Genomic DNA, 25,646 nt, shown 5'->3' on the forward strand with positions numbered 1-25,646 from the left:
TTTCAAATACAGTAAATATACTACTTTTTCTCTTTTTAAAAAAGAAAACAAAACAAAGGGGAAATGATAAATTATTTATTGAATGGAAACAAGAAAGAGAAATTGAGAAAAAAAAAATCTTTGAAAAAACAGAGTAGCTTGTAGCCTTTGATAATAAACCCATTTATTCTTTAGAAGCAGGTCGAAAGTGATTCCATTTGAGTCACACCATGAGCACTCAGAGTAGCAATTAATGCAGCTATCAGTGGGGCAGCTTTTTTCTGAATGTCTTCCTGTCCATCTCGGTTTTGGGCAAACAAGATGAAATTTAACTGGAAAAGCTACTTAACCTGTTCCTGAGATGATCACGACACTGGCTAAATCACCAGAGGAAAAACTGTTTTAAGTGACGTGCATGAAGACATCTACGGATTATGGCTTAGAGACCTTGTTGTACCTGAGAGGCAAATACGTACGGCAGTGTCTATGCCAGAATGACCACGCGTGGGGGAAAGAGAAGAGCCATCATCAACGTATGGCAGGCAGCTAAGATTAATTTAGAGTCCTCTTAGATCAAATTGGAGTGAAAGAGAGAAGATATGCTGTTCTTTAGAAAGAGTTCACCTATAGCTGATTAACAGATATATTTCTTCAATGAACAAAAGCTAATTTAAAACAAGAGTCTCCCTTATTGCTCATTAATTGCTACAGGTAGGTGCTGGGCATGTGCAGATGGAATGGGCGAGCAAAACGAGAGCAAAATCCCTCACAGATGAAAAAAAGAAAGATTACTTTGAAATAAAGGATTGCAAAGGATTAACTTCAGTAGTTTACTGTTGATCAATATCTTATTTGAAAACATGCCTTTTGCATTTTTTCAAGATTAGTTGAATTTATTTTTTATTATTATTATTATTATTATGGTGATTGTGAGGGGGAAGTGAGTTATAAGCCTAATAAATCTCTACTTAAGCAGCTTATCCCTACTGTTATATATTAATCATGGCACATATGGGATTATAACCAACAGCAAATAAAAAAGGGGGGGGGAAAAAAAGAAGAGTTGAGTAGCTACATGTTTCTGGATTAAATCGCAATGTAAGAAAATGCCTTAGAATTCCAACTGTGCTAAAGCAAAAGGCACAACGAGCTCTGGATGCAGGAACACTCGCATATTTTTCTCCACACAGTTATGTGTGAAAAGATAAGATCTCTCCATAAAACTGTAAAACAGAGCACTTACAAAGTCCTTTTGAAAAGATTCCTCCAGGGGTCTGAGAGCGCTCCGGTATCTGTTCGAACAGGTAGTTCTACAAATAAGTGACGCACTTTTGTCATCCCGTTGGATCTGTTCGACGTGGGCCCTCCTTTGCCCAAACACAAGTCCAACTGTCCACGTGCCCTTACAGCATCTGGCGGCTGCAGGAGATGTCCCTCAGCGAAAGAGTCATTTCACCTTTGGCCAAGGCGCTAACTAGACCTGCAAGTTTCATCACTTCATCGCAACCCCAGGGGACTGGAAATAATTTGGTAAGCTCTGGTTTGTAAGTGAGCAGTTGTTAAGAAATCTAAGGTATACATGCAAATATTGAAGCAAAGAGAGTTTATCTTGTTTGGAATTAAATATATATATCTAAAAAGAATGTAAGGAAAAATGTGTTTATCAGGTATTATGTTTTATGATTTCTTAATCACATGGTTTCTATTCGATGTTGTGAGTAATTACTGCTTCAGGTGAACTTCTTATCTCTTTCAAATTAGATTGCTGGGCAATTACTTGTAAACAAAGTAAAAATGAAACAAGAACACATAGCCTAGAACAGCATACTCTGCAATTAGCTACATTAAAATACAGATATGAGAATCATCTGGATATCAAGTGACATCTTGACAAGAAGAGTTAATTGTTGCTATTGTCAGGACACTGTCAGAAAAATTATTAAATATGCCTGCATTTACACACTATTTTTTGTTACACATCCCAGTTTTGTTAACCTCTTAAGGTAAGTTTTCCTATCTTTTTGCAAATACTTCATTGTAGGCTACCAAGGATACTCAATTTACCCAAAACCACTCTAAACCCAAGCACATAGAATGGAAGAAACATCTGCTAGACTATGTTCTACATATCTAGTCTGCACTACGTTGCATTTAAAGCTACTCATTTAAATTGATACTGTTTAGTTTGTGAATGTCATTTATCAATAACCTTTATTCTTATTTACAATTGATAGTCCAGAAACCACATGTTATTTGTATCATTATATAAACACCTGTTTTTAAAAGTTAAATTGCTCCTGTCTTCGATTATAAAATTAATGAATGCATTAAATTGGAATGATAAACTAAACTTTCTTGGATAAAACTTACATATTTTCAAATGCTTTGAATACTTACATGCTTTCAAATTCTTAGAACTGATAACACCATAAGAGCACTTAGATATCTAAAAGCTAGAAAGAGAATTCTAACAATATTATTCTGTAAAATTATGGTGAAAGTCAACTCGTTTAAACACTTTACATGGCTCTTGTGGTTTTGCTCCCCAAAATAATGCGCAAGGACAATCCTCCTTTTGAAGTGATTGTCGCCTCTGGATGTAAAAACTCAACAACAGGACTAATTCTAACAGTGTTTAAAATTTGGGTCTCCTGCTTGAAACATGTTCCACAACCGAACAAGGAGCAAAAACAGTATTTGACTTCCCCATTGAAATTAAAGATAGGGTGACTTTGGCAAGTCTTTTCTCACTTTAGATATTGAACCTGAAACCCAAATTCTATCAATATAGTCAAGCATTATCAGAAGCTTTTTCACACTGCTTTAGCTCACCCTCTCAGATCAACATGATTAATTGCTCAGTTACTTTTCTGTACCTCTTCCAATCATTTAGAGTACTTATTTTTATAGCATAACCACATGCAGTTAACATCTCTTGATTTCTGCTTGATTATGGTTTAATGAGAAAAATTCAAGACATCAATCTTTGCCTTAAGTTATTCTAGATCCGATGTTCAAATGATCACATTTACTCTCATAACAATAATCCTTTCATGTGACAAACTCAAAGCATTTTAATAACTTTAATAAAATAGGTAAGAGTAGAGCTGCCTTGAAAGTTCAGTTTTTTCAGGCAATATTAGTAGCATTCCCTGTACAATAAATATCTCGCTACTTGAGGGCAAGAGTAACACTAGCAATCAAGACAAGACAACCAGATTGAGATAGAATTTGTAGATTACAACTGCAGTATATGCCAGAAAGAGTTTATGATCCAGCCTAACAAAAACAATAAAGTGTAAAGAATTTGACATGCTTGAGTTTTCCGTGGCAAAATGAGAACTTTAAGAGCCATTAACAGGCATTATCCCATTTTACTTATAAAGATAAGAAGTTTTAGCTGGGACTGGCTGGAAAGAAAGAGTTCAATTTTCCAAAGTTTTAAGGTTTTTTCAAAATATTTTGTTCCATTTCTGAATTAAAATAAGCCTTTTCAATATATCATAAAAATATGACTCAAATTAAAATACTGATGCACACTACATAACTTGAAAGAACCGTGATCATCATGATTAGGACACCTAAGGCTGCCATTTATGCCGTTCCTCCCAGATGTCTTTTCTACTCTCCAGATGAAACTTTAACAGTAAGAGTTCATGTCTGGGTTTTAGAAGCCTAATATCTACCAGGAAGTCCTTAAGTTATGTGTAGGAGTCAATGAGACAGTGCCTTAGCACAGGGTCTGGCTCATCTGACCGCAGCCTCCAAGGAAATGCCAGGCTGGAGGAGAAGCAAGGACTGGAAATGCAGAAGAGGAGCAAGCAAGTACTGCTTGAGGAGATACCAAAACCAGCCCAGGAGCTACCACTGGTCCTAGTGAGAACAGGTCCACCTCCTCCCTTTGGTCTCCCAGCTCTTCGCCACTTATTAGCACCCTTTACCCTTTCTCTTTGCCTTCATCAAGCCCCAAAAAAGATTCTCCAGCACAGAGCAAGTTCTGGCTCCTGAGACCCCCTATCCTCACAGTATCACAGTATCAAGAAAAAGCATGTCCCACTCATTTTGGGGTGATCTGTATGCCAGCTCTCCCAGAGCAGGGACTGCCATATTCAGGTATGGGAGATGAGAAGTTGGGAGGTATGGGGAGATGGGAGGTTTGAGAAGATGGGAACTTCAGCTTCAGAAAAGATGGGGAGCTGTGGAGATGCTGGGGGCCGAGCTCTGGAGATGTTGAGAGTCAAGCACTTTGGAAGCCACCCACGTTGCCACAACCAGACATGCATATGCAGGTGCCGAGGACACACACACTGTCACATTAACGCTACCTTAGCTCTTTCTGCAAACGACTGCCCCAGTCATCCTCCTTTCTCTTGCCTTTGTGCATACCCCCTGGCACACCCCCTCCGTTCTTCGTTCTGCACCTTGGAACCTCTGCTTCCCTAAAGAGTCACCTGAGAGATCAAGGTTCAAGTCCTCTCTCTGCTCAATTCAGGCCCCAAATTCTGACATTTTAAGGAACTGCACTGTCAGGTTCTGCATATGTGTGGGTGCACACAAGTCCATGCTACAGCCCTCTTCTGTCATGTCTCCCCTCCCCGATTTTCTTCCCAATCCTAAGAAAACAAATAGGCTTATAGAAAATTTCCGTTTCTTAGAAATACTCCTCAAAGAAATTCTTGACTTGTACTTGTCCAAAGAAGCTAAGCATAATCAAAAAATCTGTTATGGAACCATACTCTGCTGCTATCCAGATTGTAACTGCAGGAAACTCTTTTTGCACACACAGGCTATTAGAAATTATTGCTGTATGTTATTACCTCCAAAAGCACATTAAGAAAACAATGTTTAATTCAAATCGTGCACACAGAGAAAAGCTAATTATTCTTCCAGAAAAAAATATGTAAGGTAAAACTGCATAATAATTTGATTATTCAACCATTATACAAAAAAAAAAAAAAAGACAAAACCAAAACAAGCCATGCAGTTAAATGTTATTTTTAATTTACTTTTTGATAGACCTATTTTCATATCTGTGTTCTCCTGTTACCAAGGTATTGTACTGAAGATGTCAGTGTTGATCAGCTTGCAATTATCAATAACACTTATTGAAATAGCATCCTGCTAGGAATGGGATTTTCTACCTTTGCTGGAGTACACCATTAATTTATGGGGGGAAAAAAAAAAAAAAGTGAGCCCTGACTGTGGAATAAAGCTCCAAGAAAGAAATTTTATTTTTGATATAAGAGAGTAAGTAAACATTTTACAGGATGTTTTCTTGCATACTTACTGTCTTCTAGCAAAAATAAAATTCCCTTGCAAATATGCTAATAACATGCTCAAGAAACGTTCAAAAAAAGCTTTTATCTAAAAATTATGAGGTATGGCTTCAAAGCTTGAGTAGCACGGACCTGAATTGTCTTGATTATTTTGAAAGTCCTACAGAGCCGAATAAGTAGTATTATAATAGATTTATAGAGAAATATTTCAAATACCTTAAGACAAAGAGAAAAAGAGCCAAAATTGTTAAAGCATTCTTTTAGTCTCTCTTGCAAGAGTCTATAGAGAGGAATATATTTTCTTAGTGAATACTCTGGCACTGTTTCATGAAATTTTTCAAGGTTATTGGAATAATCTATACACACACACGCTTTAAACCACCCATACTAAATCTGTTTTTAAAGCTGCTGAGTGAGCCCCACTGTGTCAGGACTGGAACGTGTCCACTCATCCTGCCTCTGTCATCCTGGCGGAAGCCTGAGAGCGAATGTTCCTCTGGAGGGAGCCCCTCAGGACTATCGAAGATCCAGTCTGCAACTTTTTTTCCTCCCATAGCAACACGCAAACAGCAGGAGAGTTTATGTGATGCCCTCTTTGCTGAAATAGGATTACAGACAAAGAAAGTTTGACAGACCCATGTATAGCTATCTGCATTTCTATTTTCCCTTATGCATACGACATGAAATACAGAAATCACTGTGATTTGGATAACTTCCCAATGGCTTGGATGTTTAAATTTCAGAATTACCACATAGCACCTTTTTAACCACTGGGAATGTTTTACAGAAAAAGCAAATCTCTGCCCATTCTCCCCTCCCCAACCATAAATACAATGTATTTTTGCTAAAAATTTTCTCAAGGTGAAGAGCTTTTCCAGTTACAGAGGAATTCAGGCAATGGGTAATTACTTAGTGGATTGGTGGCTGTATTACATAGCATAAGACATATCAAAGAAATAATAAAGCAACCCATTTATAAATTCTTTGACTACATCAAAGACAGCAACGAAAAGAGGAAACCATCATTACCAGACTAATGAGGTAACTTTATAACATTACATTGAAGTTTTTTTTCCCCCGATCTAATGCTGAGTTTCTAAAAGAGGAATTAGTCCTATTTTGAAAATGGTTTGTGTGTTAATTTAGACAAAACTGGAATGCAGGTCTACTAACTAAATGCTTTCTATATTTAGAACAAAAGGCAATTGCCTTGATATCCCCCAATCATCATTGCTGCAAATTCTGAAACAATTTAAGTTTCGCTCGTGGAGAAAGAAGGCAGAAGAATCTTACCTACAAGGACTTGCAGAAAACAGCTGGTTAAACATAGCTAAATTTTATGAGATGAAAAATACTGAAAGATAGTACTGACCATTTTTACATAGCTATATCTTTTTAAATAAAAGGGATCCGTGCTGCAGCACAGTTTCAACAAGTATCGTGAAACGAAATTCCCAAACATTATAAATGCTTAACATGTTATTACATTCTCATTGGTCCCACACTAGGAAAAATACACGAGCAGCAAACAAGCAACGGTTGTTTAAGAGCCTAATATTGTACTAGTAAAAATAATGCAGCACAGCAACAAGTTCACTGGAGTGCTCCCTTAACACACAACATACCAGATGTACAGCTGTTTATCTTGCAACAAAATAAATAAAAGAAGGCTTAAAGACTTTTGAAAGGATCTTCTCCCCGGTATTTAATAACTAATATGCAAAGTATTCAAGGATTCTTGCGTGAAATCATGAATAGCAATAGGTCGTTTTTCAGGGTATTAAAAAAAGCTAACCAGACACACAACAGGATGCCAGCAGGCAGCTTGCATGAGACATAAGGCTTTATATTCCCACTAGGAACATACCTTCTCTGTTTTTGCTTTCCTGGCGTTATGCACAAACCTGCGTCCCAGCTTCTTGGCATACCAGATAGAGGCAAACATTGTAGTGATGAAGATTTCAGTCTGAATATGCAGCACACGAAAAAAATACCAAAAAACTTCCCCCACAACTGAGATATACAAATCTAATGCAGGTTAAGATCTCTCAACTATGCTGTTGCTTTGTCAGGTCCTCTCATACTGTCTTCTGGAAAAAAAAAACAAAACAAAAAGCCAACAACAAAAAACCCAACACAAACCAAACCAACAAACCACCCAGTGTGGCCAGTCTGCAGGTGTATTTACATACTGCCAGCAGGAAGTCCAGGGTGAGGCATCTTTGCATCCAGCTCACATCCAGTCTGCTAAGTGCCTGTCTGCAGTTCTTTAGCACTGTCACCACAAACTACATATGTGTCAGTATGAAAGGAAGCTGCAGTAAACTACTGTAGCAGACAGCTCACCTCCTCTTCTCCTGTTCGGAAATTTAACTCCTTGGTTCTCTTCAATTTGCCAGCATGCAACAGAAGCAGCAGCAGTTCAGATATGAGCTACACGGCACTGCAGGAAAGGAAAGGGGGACCGAAGTGCCAAAAATAGAAATGTGTATTAACTGTTAAGGTGAAGGAACAGGTGTTTTACGTGTTTCAGTGCAATAAAAATACGAAAGGAAAATGGATTTTGTTTTGTTCTAGTGGTTTGGGATCTAGTCAAAGATATTTTTGTTACCCAGTTTCAGTTTCAGATGAAAGACATCATAGCTGTTCCGTTCACTTGCTGATGTCATACATGCTTTGCTGAAGGATTTAAGACTCACTCAAGGACTTCTGTTTTTCTTTGATAATGGCTCCATGAAATAGAAAAATGACTTTTTTTTTTTTTCAAATTAATCTTTAACTTCTGCCCTACCTAAGCTTGCTTTTTTCTCTTCCTTTAATTGCAAGTTATTTTACATTGGGAGTTGAGAAGTGCTTATGAACACCTATTTTTGCAGTGAAACAGCCATGTACCATTTTCCTTTTGTCACATACTTCAGCTTTAACCCCTGCACCTCTCTCCAGTTATAATCTCTAAACAATAAGCAGAAACATACCCTTTTGGCTCCAAACATATGACTAACCAGATGTTCCTCCCAGCCAGAGGCAGTATCAAAGCTGTAGACTGACGGGGTTTATCGCTACGTATTGTATCTGATAGTACTTTGCATTATCGGGCAAATCCTGCCCCTTGCCCTTCCACCTACAGTTGTGGAGATACCAACACGTGAGGGAACCACTGCCGTTCCGTGTGCAGGGTCGCAGTTGGGATGCACACACGCAGGAATAATTTCTGCTCTGCTATTCTCTGGTAAAGAGCAAATCAAAATTAATAGATGCATGGCAAAGGAAATACGGTCTTAGCAATCTAGCATAGGGCTCTTGGGGCCAAGGAAACACTTTTTCTGCCCCAAGATTTTCAGAGAAAGGCTGAAACTATTTTCTCCATCGTGCATGAATTCAGAAGGGGAAACAGTCCACTCCCACTTAAAACTTACACAGACCATCCAAGTCAGTGGAGCTGGATGGCATTGCCCAAGCTTTGAGCCTGAAGGCATGTACTGCTCAATACCGTTAAGATTATAAAGAGTTCAAAGAATTCGCTCAACACATTTTAAAATGGTAAGTTGATTAACTAAATTGAAATTCTTAGATAGCGATATTTTTTGTCAAGGAAACTCCAAAGTATGTGTTTGCTTTTTTGCTTGATATCTAAAACCTTCTGACAAAATACTTGGGAATAATCTCTAGTTTACTTCCAACTCAGACATTTAGTTAATCCTGTCAGTCAGAAGGTTACAAGACCACAAGACAGAGTAAAACCACGTCGTCTCTGGAGCATGACTGATATAGAAGAGCTATCTGTCCATAACCCCACTCCAACTCTCTGAACTCTGGGCTGTTGCTAAGATGGATTCTCTAAGGTGCAAAAACCTTTATTACACCACATAGCAGACTCACACCACTGTCCGCATTTATGGGATGACAGACTGCCCTATAATCCAGGGAAGGGAGGAGAAGGAAGAAAGATGGCCTGAAAAATTTAGGAAGAAATCAAAGATCTTGTTTCTAGCTGGGATTTCACTGTAAGGAAACATGGATGGGAAAACAAAAATGCAGAAAAGGAGAAGCAACATCATTACGCAGCTTAAGCAACAGTATAAATGTTACAGTAAAAAGAAGAGGAAAAAAAATTTTACATATTATATGCATAAACAGTAGAACACCTCTCCCACTCTGCTCCCATGCTTTTATGAAGAGAATAAGTATAATTTGAAATCATTGCACTACAACTAAAAAAGGGTACATTCTCTCAAGCAACTATTTGTATAATCTTATGTATATTGAGCTGCTGAGAAAATCGAAGGAAACACTCATTAAACAATAAAACCCCCTTTTTATGACTTCTATCATCAACATTAGCAGCTTTACTGAACTATTTATTCAGGAAAAATAGGGAGCAATAAAAAGCCACAATTCATCCCACTTAAAGGAAAAAAAAAATAGAATACATTCTCATTTAAGGAATAATGACAAAGCAATAGGGAGGTAATTTTCTCCACCCACTGAAAATGTTAGATCAGGAAGAATACATCTTGCCAAATACCTAATTCTGATTCTAATCAGAAATGCATTTTAACTCTTTGCATGCATTTGCAGATCAATCCAAACCCTACAATACAGCAATGGCCAGCCTACAAGCCGTTCTCTTACAGCTCCATCACGCAGCAGTCTGCCATACATTGTCAATAACAGGTTTATTAGGTCTGTACTGGTACCCAGTGATTTTATGATTATTAATATTTCACGGTAACCATAACGAAGCCTGCATTTTACAGAAGTGCTACAAGTCGAGCTGCTTTAGAAGAACTGGAGCTCCCAGCTGCTGTCTGCTCACAGGAGTAATACGTACTTTAGCTTGCTCACTGAAGTGCTACATTACAAGGGCAGAGAGATGCATGCAATTGAGCAGCAATATTATCGCAGACAGGAGATAATCAGTTAAGAGCAAATTTTACAAGGGGCTTCATGCTGCAAATGAATGGGTGGATTTCAGTAAACCAAACCACATCTACAGTATACATTAAACTGCATTCTTGTGGCTCTATGAGAAGAATTGGTCTTACCACAAATGGACGCACGGGTATAAGCATAAAGCAACTGCGGTGTTGAATCCTGTTATTTTTATGACACGGCTCCCCAACATTGCAAGCAACGACAATTGATGCTCAGTACCGAAGCAGATGGTCGTTTCAAACACCTTGCCAACTGTTTGTATGCACTGAGTATCACCAGTATTTCTGACGGTCAGCCTCCTCTTTCAATTTTAACATTGTGTTTTACTTAAGCAGCACATGGGAAGAAGTACAGCTTAGCTTTAGACAGGGCATTAATCTTCTCTTGTTAAGGGATAACTTCTCACAGCGCACACGTGGGGTGTCAACCTCCCCCTCACACACCTGTGGTGAAGATAGATGTGAGCTGTAGATTCTGTTTCTCTCCTACCTCTATCTGAATATATACACACAGTAGTCATAAAATGTGATGACAGGGCCATTTAAAATACAAATACAGTTCAGCCATAAATAATGCCTTTCTTGTAAGAATAGGAAGACAGATGAAAAGATTAGTCATTCAGGGTTTGCAGAACTCTGTTTCCAGTGAAATGGGCAGGAGACGGAACAAGTTAAAAATGGAACACCAAGGATTTAAAACAATCACTTTGCTTCAAGGTTTAAATGTTAACACTTGGCACAGCTGTGGGTACAGGAACAGAGCTGATGATGTGAAGCTAGGGTAGCTAGCTTTTTTTTTTTAGTACCAGGCAACAACAGATATTGATTTGGCTGACTGTACAAGCAATCATTTCCCATCCCCAACGCAACTAATTACCTTACACAGTTACATGATGCCAAGACATGTTATCTAATGACCAGAATACTAGGAAAGACAGGAACCTTAATTTCTGCTATACCATCCAGAAGATATAAATTTTAGGCATTCAGACCTTAAAGTGGTTAAAGTAGATGAAAGTCCCAAGGTTTTCTAAGGACCTGATTTTTCATTCTTTGCTATAAACAGAGGCAAATGGACAAATCCTCCTCCTCCTATTGCAACAGGCAGTAGTCTCATAGGAAACCCCTGGCCACTCTTACAAAAGGGGTAGTTACCCCACTTGGCACCACCAAAACCCATTCTGACTTCTCTTTTGGCCAGGGCAGAACCCACTCTGTTGCAGTTACAATACAGATGAAAGATTGTCACAGAACAGAATCATAGTATCATCTAGATTAGAAGAGACCCTTAAAATCATAGAGTCCAAGCATTAACCTAACACTGCCACTATTAACCTAGTCCACCACTAAGCCATGTCCCTAAGCACCACGTCTACACGTCTTTTAAATACTTCCAGGGATGGTGACTCAACCACTGCCCTGGGCAGCCTGTTCCAGTGATCGACAAACCTTTCAGTGAAGAAGTTTTTCCTAATATCGAACCTAAACCTCCCCTGGCACAACCTGAGGCCATCTCCTCTTGTCCTATCATTCATTACTTGGGAGAAGAGACCAACACCCACCTGGCTACAACCTCCTTTCAGGTAGTTGTAGAGAGCAAGAAGGTCTCCCCTCAGTCTCCTTTTCTCCAGGCTGAATACCCCCAGTTCCCTCAGCCGCTCCTCATCAGACTTGTGCTCCAGACCCTTCACCAGCTTCTTTGCCCTTGTGTTGGGTTTGTGTGGCAAGGTTTTGGTAGCGGGGGGGCTACAGGGGTGGCTTCTGTGAGAAGCTGCTAGAAGCTTCCCCTGTGTCTGACAGAGCCAATGCCAGCCGGCTCCAAGATGAGTCCGCCGCTGGCCAAGGCCAAGCCAATCAGCACCTCTGTGATAACATATTTAAGAAGGGAAAAAACAGTTCGGGAGAGCTTTTGCGGCCGGAGAGAGGAGTGAGAAGATGTAAGAAACTCTGCAGACACCAAGGTCAGTGCAGATGGAGGGGGAGGAGGTGCTCCAGACACCAGAGCAGAGATGCCCCTGCAGCCCGTGGTGAAGACCATGGTGAAGCAGGCTGTCCCCCTGCAGCCCATGGAGGAAGGATGAGGGGTGTAGAGATTCCACCTGCAGCCTGTGGAGGACCCCATGCCGGAGCAGGTGGAGGCACCTGAAGGAGGCTGTGGCCCATGGGAAGCCCACGCTGGAGCAAGTTCCTGGCCGGACCGGGGGACCCGTGAAGAGGGGAGCCCATGCCAGGGCAGGTTTGCTGGCAGGACTTGTGACCTCGTGGGGGACCCCACCCTGGAGCAGCTTGCTCCTGAAGGTCTGCACCCCATGGAAGAGACCACGCTGGAGCAGTTCGTGAAGGACTGTAGCCTGTGGGAGAGACTCACGTTGGAGAAGTTCATGAAGGACTGTCTCCCATGAGAGGGACTCCATGCTGGAGCAGGGGAACGATGAGAGGAGTCCTCCCCCTGAGGATGAAGAAGCGGCAGAAACACTGTGAGATGAACTGACCATAACCCCCATTCCCCGTCCCCCTGTGCCGCTGAGGGGGGAGGAGGTTAAAGCCGGGAGTGAAGTTGAGCCCGGGAAGATGGGAGGGGTGGGGGGAGGTGTTTTAAGATTTGATTTTATTTCTCATTCCTCTACTCTGTTTTGCTTAGTAATAAATTAGATGAATTCCCTCTCTAAGTTCAGTCTGTTTTGCTCGTGACGATAATTGGTGAGTGATCTCTCCCTGTCCTTATCTCGACCCACAAGCTTTTCGTTGTACTTTTTCTCCCCTGTTTAGTGAATGAGGGGAGTGAGAGAGCGGCTCTGGTGGGCACCTGGCCCTCAGCCAGGGTCAACCCACCACAGCCCTTCTCTGGACACGCTCCAGCACCTCAATGTCTTTCTTGGAGTGAGGGTCCCAAACCCAAACACAGTACTCGAGGTGCAGCCTCACCAGTGCTGAGTACTTAAGTTTCTACTTATGACATTTTCTACCAGTTATGATGTTTCATAACATTTTTTTTCATAATCAAAATTTTAAAATTTTCTCATTTAGGCCTGAATTTTATAGATGAGGAAACCTGGATTGCTTAAAAGATAAATGCTTCCTTGGAGCATCTAAGTCAATGGCTGGAATAGAGCGTAGTGATTCTGAGAATCACCTAGTATCCTGTCAAAGAAATGTTGCAGAGAAGGGAAGAAGAAAAAAGACAAAAATGAAAAGAAGTAGAAGATGAAGGAAGATGGGATAAAAACCTAAAAATGGAGTGAAAATGAATTGCTGTATATTAAGAATGACAGATGTTTCTTTTCCAATTTTAATTTTTCTACTCCCTTAATATTACTGGTGGCAAATCTTTTCTCTTTAGACATTATGCTTTCAGAAAACCTGTTGTGACATTACAAGGTTTCCCCAGGTCTAATTTCCCCTTAAAACACAAGATACTGCTTTGAGACATCTCCTCTGTCACCTTTTCTGATGTATGGCAGGACTGTCTTCTAGCAGAGGGCATGAAGAATTTCATCCACAATGTCACAGGACTTCAGAGCAGTAAAGTAATAAAATTGAAGCATTTCCTCCTTCAAGTGTGAAGCCCCCAAAATTGTGTACCTGCCCTCTGCCATGCAATTATCACTTCTGTTTTTCTACTCTTCTATTATTTGATGTGGTAGATGACACTCAACCTGCTATGTGTGGCACAAGAAGTCAAGAGAAGAGAGGATGAGGTGTTGTGCTACATAACTTCATGAAATAGAGCTTTAACTGTGGAAGCACAAGAAATGCAAATGAAATAAGCCCTATGCTAAGCACCGAGACTCAGCACATCCCTGCCACTGGGATGTATTCTAGCATTTTACTATATAATGGCATAAGAGACAATGTTTTAAATTTAGGCAGTTCTTTTTCATCTTTTATTTGTTAAGCCTTGGAATGGAGACAAACCTAATTATGGTACTTAATTTTGATTTTAGAAATTGATTTTCCCCTCTAGTTTCTGCTGGTGCATAGGAAACTTTAGTGAGTCACACAAGTAATATAACAACCATTAGCAGCCTCAAAAAAAAAAAAAAAACAACTGGAAAAATGTCGCTTTGTTCTTGTCTTTGTCCCTAGTTCAGCAAAAATTGCTTCCTCCTTCACCTTTCTGATAGAAATTTTTAAGTTTCTTCCTGCTATGTTAAGAAATCACAACCAAAATGGTGCATAAAATCCTCAGATGTGCCATAATGCTGCTCAGATTCTTCTATCAAATCAAATCAAAGCATGGCGTATGTAGTACAGTGATGTATTTGCATGGCAAGTACTCCCACAGGAAATAATATAAACTACAAAATTTATCCTTGGGGAGGGAAAAAGAAAGGAGGAACCACACATTGCAAGCAGTGCTTATGTGTGTCACCAGTGCATTTTGCAAGGGACTTGCCAAATATAATCCTGAACAAAACTGAATCCAGCGTAGAAACACTTACATTACAGCACTGTGTGTATGTCTCCCATCCTGTAGCATTTAAGTACCTTTGTTTTCTTTGTACTTACAAAGAACTCTGTGTGATGGTGGAATATATCTCTGTTTCAGGAAGGGATGAAGGCACAAAGAAGTAACTTAGTAACAGCCATGGAGGAAATGGGAGAATCTGCGCGCTGCCTGGGAGCCCAAAATCTCCACTTCCCCAGCGCATGGCTGCAGGTTTGCTATGGCCAAAGCCAAGTAGAGGTGGCATGAAGTCTCCATAGCTCAGTCCTGTGCCATGCACAGCTTTCTGTCTGTCCAGAGCAGGCAAGGAGAAGGAGGGCTAGCAACGTCCATTTACCTACCCACAGAGACCACTGTGGTATATCCTTCCCATATGATCTTTTTTTTTAACAACAGGAAGTGAGGCAGCCTTTAATGAGCTGCTCATCTCATTGCTAATCACAAAAGAACCCCCAAATCCAGTTGCAGCCACAAGCATGGGAATATATATCATCCTATCATAAATATTATTTTATTCCTGGCTAATTGCAAGCTGCCTTCTCTTTCAAAACCCTCCTTAAATCTCACTTTTGCTTTATCAGCCCCAAGAGCAAAATTAAAAAGTCAGCTTAAGCAGAATCACCACAAGTTATAGGCACAGTATGAGTGAAACATATGGACTCCTTTGACCCAGTGTCAGTTACCGGTTTGAGGTGAATGTGCCTAGCCCTTGGCCTTATCCAAGCTCTCCAGAAAACCCTCATGCACAATAAGGCAGGTTTCATTGAACTATGAAACATTAAAGAATTACAAGTGATGAGATCAAATAGGATAGCCATAAACTAACGTCATGCCACCACCTCCTTGCAGGCAAGGCACGTGCATTGAGCATGGACTGAGCCCACTCAGCACGTTCCTGAGCTGTAGAGTCCAGACAGCCCACGGTCACCGCTCTGTCATCTCAGAGGCTGGGCTGCCTTTGGTCACTCCCCCGAGCCTCTGCCAAAGCAGTGGTTCCCCACTCCCAGCTGTGACTCTCTCCAGCCATATTCTGCTGCTGGCTGGGCCATCGCCCACCTGAATAGCCCCTGTCACCCCTCCCCTCCAGGGGCTCCCACTTGGGTTTTTAATGCTTGATAAAGAATGTAACCAACATGCGGAGAACAAACGAATACAAGAGAGAACACCCTCTGCCACCTTTTCATTTCAGGTCTTGCTCTTTACCTCAGGCTTGACCTCAGATCCTCACAGCTCATGGGGAGAGGCCCTACAGTTCAGTATCAGTTGGGAAGTTGGGTCATTGCAGAGGCAAATCACTAAGAACAACATTGCTGAACACTTTAGGTGCTGATCACAGGTTTAAAAAAGCAATGCATTATTGCTGAAATGCGGAAGAGAAGAATTATGGAGGAAAAGGTCCCTCCAAATATAAGATGGTTTACTACTAAGTATGATGGGTAAAGAATAAGTCTTTACCCAGGACTGGCTGCAATTCTTGCTTCCTATGGGCAGAGACAAGGACGAGGTCTCCATGCTTCTGGAACTGACTGACCACCTTTCTGTTGCTCAAGCAGAGCAGAGAGGGGACAGCCCAAAGCACAGCAGAGCAGGCACCAGGTTTCCTCCCTTAATTCTGCTACAATTCTTCTGCATGAGCTTAATTATTCTTTGCAGCCAGCTGCTCACTCTTCAAATGAAAAGAATAATGTTCTACCGCACTGGGACAGTCTAAAGATAAAAGTATTAACAAATGTGAAGTAATATGATAGAAAGCATTATAGAAAAAGAGAGCATCTACCCCCACACTGGTTAATACAGAACCTTACAGAATTCTCCTGAAAGGTCTGTGCAAGTCCGTAACAAAACTGATTACACAAATGCTTCATTGTAATGTGACACATGAAAAGGTCCATTTTAGCACTAACAGTAATAAAGGGTGGTGTTATACCCATTTCGACCAGAAAGAGAAAAGAACTGTAAAGGAATAGGAGGTCAAGGACAAGAAGTTAGTCTTCTTACACCTATGAGAAGAACTTCAGAAGTAAAAAAATATATAGCAAATATTAAATTATAAAATGTTTACCTGTCTAAAACACATTTCAATTAATTAATTAAATATATACTAAGACAGGATAAGAGAAAATTTGTTACATCATGCTTTCTCAGTCAATACCGTTTGAGTGCAACCCCAGTCCATTTTATTCCCATTCCTTAGGACAAGTGTGAGAAACACAGCTGTGGAGGGAAATTTTTCATTGCAGAGGATTTTGGCACTTTGAAAACCAGAGGAAGAATTGAGGCAGCATATGGCTAGTGGGATATACTTTCATAACAGACGGACTAGAGCTGATCAAAAAAAATCCATAAAAATTGTTATAGCTTTTTGGGACAACAATAAAAAATAGCATCTTTTCAAACACTTTGAAGTTTTTAAATTTAATCTGAGTGTTTCAAGAAAACAGAAACTTTTTGAGCTCTCTAACCAGTAGAAAATTGAGAAAGTGTTCCTTAAAATTGTCAAAATATTTATCTTTCTTTTTCATCAAAAATCAGAACATTTCAGCCTTCTCCAGGGCTGTCAATACTGCTGTCTAAATTACATTTACATTTAACTTTCCCTTGGGATCCCAGTCAACAGATATTTTTAAAGTTTCTGTTCTGCACATCTCACTGGAAATACTTTCTTTTGATTCATACATCTAGCAGCCTAAAAGATTCTCCCACATCTTTCTGCAAATTGATTTTTGCCAAGCCAGGCACATTGGTCATCTTCTCACATGTCACCCAGATGCCATGAAGATGCTAGAATGAACTTATGTGAACTTTTATAAAAGCATCATAAGGAGAGAAATTACCACAAAAGCAAGCAATTAACTGCTTCTCATGTTTCGTGTATACTGCTAAGCACCATATTTCATGTCTAGACCTCCCAGAAGCAGAAAGAAAGTTGAACAAAGGACTGTTTCTGCACTGCTCCCCACAGCTAAACACATAAAAGATTTAATATACCCAGATTTTCACAACTCATCTTTGCCCTCCACATAGTGATGCACTAGAACAAGTATCTCCAAGGACTCTAGTTATTTGTTATATGGCTCTAGGGGAGCCAGCTAGATAGTGAACTGAACCAAAAGCTCTAAAATGCTTCCTGCTCTCAGCCAAGAACATTAAATAATGAGCAATGTGCCAAAATCCCATTCCCAGCATTGGAGGGGAACTCTGATCCTAAGAGAAACAATCTGTTCTCTTCGCTTTCCTCCTCTTCGCCATTCAGAGTCTGGAAAGGTTCAGTGAAGGTAAAAGTGATAAAAGGGCCCGGACTTCCAAGGACTGCCTTATCCCGGCAGGCTCAGGCTCCCAGGTACTGCTGGTTGTCACAACCTACCAGTCTTGTACTTAATGAGAGCAGTTGGGTTATGGTGAGCCCCAGCTCTGGTTCAGATCAGATCCTTATTCCAGCAAGCCCCACATGAACAGATAATAAGGGGAGTGCTTCCAGTTGCCTGCCTACCTCGCACTAGCATGCCTGACACTCCCACAGTCATTACTTTAATCAGTTAAGCATATCCCACTGCCAAAACTGTTTTGCTAAAATGCCCTCTGACATGTCTATTTCTTGCTTTTGAGTCTCCCCCTTAAAGGAAATTACAGGCATTTATGCTTTTGTAGTTCCTTAAAAATAACAGATTAAGTAATACTCACTCACCTGAGAAGCCATACTCTGCCTACAGTGGTGTGGTAGGAAGGCAACAAAAAGATGGCAGATTGCAGCTGCGTTACACAAATATATTGGTAATTTGTTGTGATTTAAAGATGAGATAAGCAGACAGCATAATCTTCCAGTCTCAGATGGTCACGGTCTGAAGAAGACTAAAGCAATATACCTTTTGATTCTCTCATCTATTATGAACAATAAATCACCGTTCAAGAGCTCAGGGCATAACATGACAACACAAATGTGTTATGTGAATGCATTACCTCAGGACAGTTCAAGGCAACAGCTCAGAAACAAAACATGGCTAGTCCTACCTATGGGCCTTCCACCAGAACAAGCGTGTGAAAGAGCATACTAATCCTTTGGCTTCGATCGCATGCCCAGCGCACATCCCAAGCAATATATCACAGATAAACGCTACATGTTAAATCTCACATTTCTTTGCCCATGTGAAGAGAGACGGAATACCAGACAGTACCTCCTAAGTCACGATTTCAGCAGTTTCTAGGACAGGGCACATAGCCTAGGTTTCAGCCTCCACAGCTGTACATTTAGGAATGTGCAATGTGCCTTGCTGAGAAAGACCTGCGTTTTTAGTTACGCAAGCCTGAACATGGTGTAGTGGCAAGGCAAACTCATGACAAATGCAAATTCAAGAGATTGGGGAAAAAAAAAAAGCAATTTCAAACAATGCTTGAAATATATGTAAACAAAGTCACTTAAGCTGAAACTGTTCCAAAATCACAAGAAGTTGTATACCCTTTGAAAGACCAAGATAACAAAATGAATTGCAAACTACTTGCAAAGTTCTGGCCTTCAGAAAATGAGGGAATTTCCCACAATGCTCTCCTATGCATAGTCTGAGGGAGGCTGTTAAATGTGATATACTGCAATCTGAGTTACCTTTAAACATCTGGGCTGTTTGCTTTATGTGCACTGATAAGCTCTAGTCAGAACAACCAATAGAGTCTTAAAACTTTACTGAATATCATTTTTAATAACTGTTTTACTTATGTGTCCTTCCTGGGCAAGTTTTAAAATCAGGATTGTAAGTAAAATGTGACTCTAAACCACCATCACAATATATAACGTTATTTTAAATTCAGTATGTTCTTAAGGCGGTTTTCGCTACTGTAATAGTTGTACTTGATTGATATTATGCACTACAATTTTTCCAGTAATAATTTCAAGAAATAGACAGAGTTATACGTAGGATGGATATAGTTATACCTAGGATGGTCTGTAGGATGTTTCACTTCAAACAAACAGACCAACAAACAAACCTTTTTGTAATTCCTAAGAGTTAAATTCTCTTCTTCCACTAATTTACATGAGAGTTTTGCCTAATGAACGGCATTTTTTAACTCTCGTTTGAGTCTGGCAGAGCCTCCGTTCTTCTGCTTAAGTGTATTTCAGAGTTTTAGGCACTATACAAGAATTTATAAAAGACTGCATATTCACCTGGCACAGGGAGTCTGACTCTTTCCACGTTCCAGACAGGATTGGATACAACGGTAAAAAACTAAATGTTGCCTAAATGATTTAGGCATTTAAAATATATCTAGCTATTGTCATCACCAGCCAAATAATTTACAAAGAATTCTTCAGCGGGGAAGAAAGGTCAAACTATAGGCTGCAAATTCACACACATTTGATTCATCCAACCGCATTTCTTTAAAAAGCAGAAAGGCTAAAGTACTTCAGAAAGCTACAAAAAGCAATGGCTTTCACTTAATTAGGCTTCTCGATACATGGGAAAGTACTTTAGAAGTGTACCACAGGTCAATGAAAATAAAAATTGACAACCATAAAAGCCCTGAATTCATTTATAAATAAATACTGATTCTGGCACTTAACTCTGATGTAATTTATCCTACACGAAGAGAAGAAGCTATGCAAGAACTAGCAATTTATCCTTTGCTCAGCTGTGAGCATAGCCCGTGGTATTAGATAATCTGAATGACACCTTTTTTCCTATGAACACTCACATATTTTTTGTGATTAAATAATTTTCCACATCTGTGTTATGACATACATTAGTATTATTTTTTAAAAGTCCAAATTTTAATCCACACGTATGATAGAACGTTTCTGGAGAGACAACACAGACTCTACATCACATCTTTAATGTGAACTGAAGCATCGTATCTACATGATTTGAAAAGCAAAAATTCCGTAATGTGCATAACTCTAATTAGACTGCAACTGAGCAGAACTGTTCAGCTGGCTTGCTTAACAGCTGGTCTAAATCTCTTAGGGAGGAGCATATTTTTACAAAACATTTTATGAGGCCGCACACTGAGAGCTACAGGAGTTTATTATAGAGGCAGACAGGTTGATTAATAAATATCAATTTTGCTTTGGGAATCAGAAATGTAAGTGGCTTGCCTGTCCCAGATGCCTAGGCAATTTATGGATTTATGCTTATTTACGTGTGTGTGATTTAGTGACTAAAATGTTGTATTGAACAAATAGCCTCGTGCGTAACTAGCCCAGATCTTTTATCAACTTCTCAAATGCTTATATTTGGCAACATTCAGGAGTGAATATACCCATCCTCAGACAAAAAGATTTGAAGAATATGAGGGTAAAATAGCTGAGCCAACATGTACCAGTAATCTGTCTCCAAGACACATTTACAGACAGTCTGGCAAGATAACTGGGGCAGCAGGAGGGGAAAGAGAGGAGGCCAAAGACTGGGGTGTGTCAGATATGCAGTTGTGAGTCACTTTATTTTCTAAGTTACTGAGCAAGATAGATGTCATGACCTTTCCCACAGCATTGCCGAATAAAGTGTGAGCAATACAAGGTGTCAGTCTGGACAATAACTTGAATCATTTTATAAAAGCTCAAAAATATTTGAAGTTTTCCAAGAGGCTGCTGGTTCTGTACTCCGGACACAATGGTACCACTTTGTAGTCTTAGAGAATGATGCATAAGTGGGATTTTTTAATTATTTTTTTAAAGGAAATCTATATCTGGCAGTCACTCAGAAAATGCTGAATACTGAAACCCAGAGCATTTTCTGTATACCCGCGCTCTGCAAAAGCTCCGACTGTAGACAGGGTCTCAAACTACTGTGACTTTATTTCCTTCTCCATCTCACTGCTATTTTCTTAACCTTTCAATTCACATTATAGATTGTTACTATTTTCCACTGTGTTTCACACCAGAACATTATTCTGCTAACCAGCACCGCTATAATATGAGCAGTTGTCCCCAGTCATTGAACTCCATTAATCCAGAGCATCTCTAGGAGAGCATCCACGTTCATTCGCTGTGTTTCTCTCTTCTTTTCTCTTCTGTTATTAGGGTCACAGGCGACATATTAGCTGTATGAAACACAGTACGTAGCTTTCTACACAGATAGGCTGAGGGGTATTAATTCTCTGTCAAACCCTTCCATGCAAAACCAACTTTATTTTTCATTTCTAATGTCTTTCTGCTTGGTACAAACTGGACGTGGCGTCATTCCTTTCAACCTGCTCTCGTCACCTTTATTCCCCAACTCCTTTGCCTGTACTCCCACCCTGTAAGACTTAACCAATAATTTATTTTGTGAAGTAGAAATTTGGCAACTTTCTGAAATGCAACAGAACTTCTCCAAAAAACCCCTAAGCTGTTTAAGAAAATAAAGATCAATACCACATCCATAATTCATTAAAAAATCTGTCACTCTTCAAGTGTTTTTTAAGCATCTCATTCTACCTCAGAGGTTTTCACTTTATGAGAGAACCTTTTATGTCTATGACGCAGGAACCAGAGAGAGTCTTGCTTCAAAATTTCTTTGCCATGACATAAAAGATTAATCCAAGAACAGATGAGGGGACATTCCTTTGCTTTGATAGTATATTTTTATTATTGACTGCTTAGAGTATATTTTCCTACTTCTCCTCTCAAAGGAAAATGCTATGAATAAAGCAGAATATGTGCAAATATAGAAACTGAAACACAACTGACCCATATTTTACCTGGGCTAAAGCCAAAAAGCTGACAGAAGAAAACCCACCTAAAATCCCCAACAAAAATCACCAACCCAAACCGGCCAGAAATAAGTTAAAAACTTTTTGTACCTGGTAAATCAATATTACCATTTTTAAATGTTTTGATTATAGAGATTCCTCCAGTACTATGCCTGGTCAGCTGCTGAATCACACACACGTAGAGAAACACAGATGCAGCATGGTGTAGAAAAAGAAACTAGTTTTACCAACGGTTGGGCAGTTTGGCACCACTTCCAAACAGAGCGATGTCAGGCTTGTATGTTATGCTGGCATCGCTATAGGCACATTTCCTGATCTCTCCCTTCTGTAAAAACCTCGTAATTATTTGGGAAGGTCAGCACCTCCCGCTCTGCGGTTGCTGTTCATGCACTATGGTGGAGCTGCCGCTCACGGATGATACCAGGAAAATTGCCGTGACCAGAGAGCTGCTACTTGTTTTCTGTTGTTGTCTGCTTTGTTTTCGAAAGGAGAAGCCAGAATAGCTCTTATTTGGCTTAAATTAGACGGTGCCTGGGTATCTTTACAGTTATTCAAATGATCTCAGTATTACATAGTACAGATCTTAAGCTGTAGCTGCAAAATAATTTTCAGAAATATTTGCAAAGCCATTAGCTGGCATAAATTGCACAATTTACCCCTAGATCAAGCTTTTTTCAGGTGCTGTTGCTCCCTGCATAATGAAACCCTGTTTTGCTTCAAAAGCAGTCAACTCCTTCCAAACGCTACGTCCTGCAGCACAGCCTTCCTAATTGCCAGTTTGGGACCTGATGTGGGCCGCATCATCCCAAAAAATCCATCAGCACCTATGAGCTTCACTCCAAGCCCTGTCTCCTGCCAGTGCAGAGCTGCTGGGACTGCTGAGAGTGTTTCATCACTTCTCACATAATCTCAGCCTAACTGGCACGCAAAACTGGCAACACAACGTGCCTACTTTTTGCCACTGACTATCATGGGACGTGTGAGGTCAAGCTTAGACTGAGATACCTGACTTCTAGATGTCTAAAACCCAGGTAAATCACACTGTGACTTACTGTTCGTAAACATCCTATGCTAATGAACAGAAAATGTCCACTTGTGGTTTTTTCATGAGTTGACAGACGGGAACATGTAATGATATGCCTTCTGTACAATTAATTATGATTGTTAAGAAGGACACTCAGGAGAACATTTGATTTAATAAGATTGGTGGCATTCAAAGGCATCTTAATCTCAGTATGCTTTTTTGACTTCTATTTCCACTGGCTTTCTAAAAAGATGAAATGAAAATATTTGGGTTTGTCTTCCCCAGACACACATGCTCGTTTAAGTGACGAGAGGCATCGGATCATGCCAGCGTACTTTAATTATACGCAAGTATCTTTTTAAAAGTCAAAGTATACATTCATACTACGGGTCCATGCACCCCACATGCATATCCTCTTCCAACAACTTTATTTGGAATTCTGCTGGACTTTCCAGTGACTATTTAAGAAAAATAGCTTTTCTTATACAGGACCAGCAATATAACCCTTCTTTATTGTGACAGCAAGTCATGCCTACAGTTTGTTTCAGATAGCATATTTGATTTCTTAGCCAGAGTCCCTGGCTGCAAGTGTAATCACATATTTGAAGGTATTACTTGACAATACCTAGGGACAGACCTATTTAAAGTTAGTCCTTGGACACAATATTTAGGAATTAAAGTTCTACAAAAAACTTGCGAGTTTAAACATTCACCATCCTTCCTGTCCATACGTTTCCAGGAGATTTAAAAGGATGGCACCTTATCATGCATTTTCCACCAGGGACAGATAACCCTTGTAAAGATGAATGTGCTGCCGGACTACTCTACCATCCCCAAATGTATCACTTTAAAATTTCATACGACTTTTTTTTTTCCCCACTAAGCTGAATAATGCCCATAGAGCTTTCTCCTGTATGCTGCAAGGAAAGATTTGTAAAACATGCCAATACCAAATGTATTTCCAATATTAACATTCATTTCACACATGCACTCTGAATAAGTGGAGTTAACACAGCAGCAAGACTTCAGACTACATTTTTCTGCCGTGTTAGACTTGGTGATGTTATGTTACCTTAAAGGGTATATTAAGGATATCTTAGTGAAGGTTATTAGCATTGATTTATATTATTTTAATGCCTGACATTTTTCAATAGAAGCATCTACAGAAGGCAATGAAATAGTTAAGTTGGATGCCACTGCACTTTATTAACTCACACCCTGATTTTAGTATTAAAATGCAAACTTGATCTGAAAGATGCAAAAGGCAGGAATTTATTATGCATTAATGCTAGAAGTTATGCCAGAAATCAGAGAAAGATTTGACAGGAAAAAAATGTGTCAGTCTGATCTCAATTCTGTGAACAGAATTGAAAGCAAGCATCCAAAACCAAACATTTTTCTCTGATACAGTAATTTCAATAAAAGAGTTTCTGAGTCTTTTATTTATATCTAAAAACCCTGTAGCTAGACAGGGTATAGAAAATGGAGAAAATTTACCGAACTAACCTTTTAGGTCAGCCTAGATAAAAACTAAAATTATTTCCTCATTTACCTCCATGCTTTAGAGATCAAAATTGTGTTTCTGGCTTGCTGATACAATTATTTGCTTGTATGCTTGCCAGGCAGTGTGGTACGTATCCGTCTTCACTACACGCTACATGCCAGCAGTTGCTCTGCTTGCGCTAGGCAGTTGGGAAGCTATCTGTTAGAGTCCACAGCGTGACGCAAACCCACTCTCCTCTCCTCCTAGCACCTTTCTCATTGAGAGCTGTCTTAAAGAGCAATCTCTCTCCATCAGCACGTCTCCTTACGAGGGCCTGGCCAATAGATCTTACAGTCTACACGCAGGTTTTTAAATGATGCTTTCTTGGCTTAGAAGTTTTTTTATGGGTTGGCAAAATAGCACACAGAATGAAAAACTACTTGGTTCTACCTCAGCTAGCTATATATTCTGTTATAATTTGGATGACCATTACCCAGCTACTTCTCCAGGCAAGCTGAAGAGCCGAGCAATTCATCAGTCTACTAACGGAACCCTCATTTAAATCCTCACGCACAGCAGAAAGTATTTAATACTACAATCCATCACATACCTCCCTTGCTGGTGTCAGTACACAAGAAGTTTTTGATTTTTTTGTCCTTTTGAGATCTACATTTAAAGGGGCATTAGAAGAATGCATGCGCTTTGTATACATGATTTCAAAAATGTCTGCCTTGGAAATTACACAATCTTCTAAACTAGGGGCTCTGACAATACGTAATCCCTATTGCTAGGATAGAGGATTTTCCATCAACACCTGGTAACATGA

General features: G+C 39.8%; 1 protein-coding gene across 21 annotated transcripts in view; it reads right to left on the reverse strand.

Moving 5' to 3' along the window:
- The window catches only part of DLG2 (discs large MAGUK scaffold protein 2), a 1,065,252-nt gene that overhangs the window by 525,202 nt on the left and 514,404 nt on the right, over positions 1–25,646 (reverse strand). Inside the window, exon 1 of one of the 21 annotated variants that reach the window (XM_054813802.1) lies at positions 7,123–7,432. The exons of 19 other annotated variants lie outside the window; for them this stretch is intronic. In XM_054813802.1, coding sequence (XP_054669777.1) covers positions 7,123–7,200 — 78 coding nt within the window. In that variant the 5' untranslated portion in view covers positions 7,201–7,432. Of the gene's footprint in view, positions 1–7,122; positions 7,433–25,646 lie in introns of those variants that run through there. One more of the 21 variants, XM_054813803.1, reaches the window with a different exon arrangement.

Source organism: Grus americana, chromosome 1 (assembly GCF_028858705.1).
Source record: "Grus americana isolate bGruAme1 chromosome 1, bGruAme1.mat, whole genome shotgun sequence".
NCBI classification, from domain to species: Eukaryota; Metazoa; Chordata; class Aves; order Gruiformes; family Gruidae; genus Grus; species Grus americana.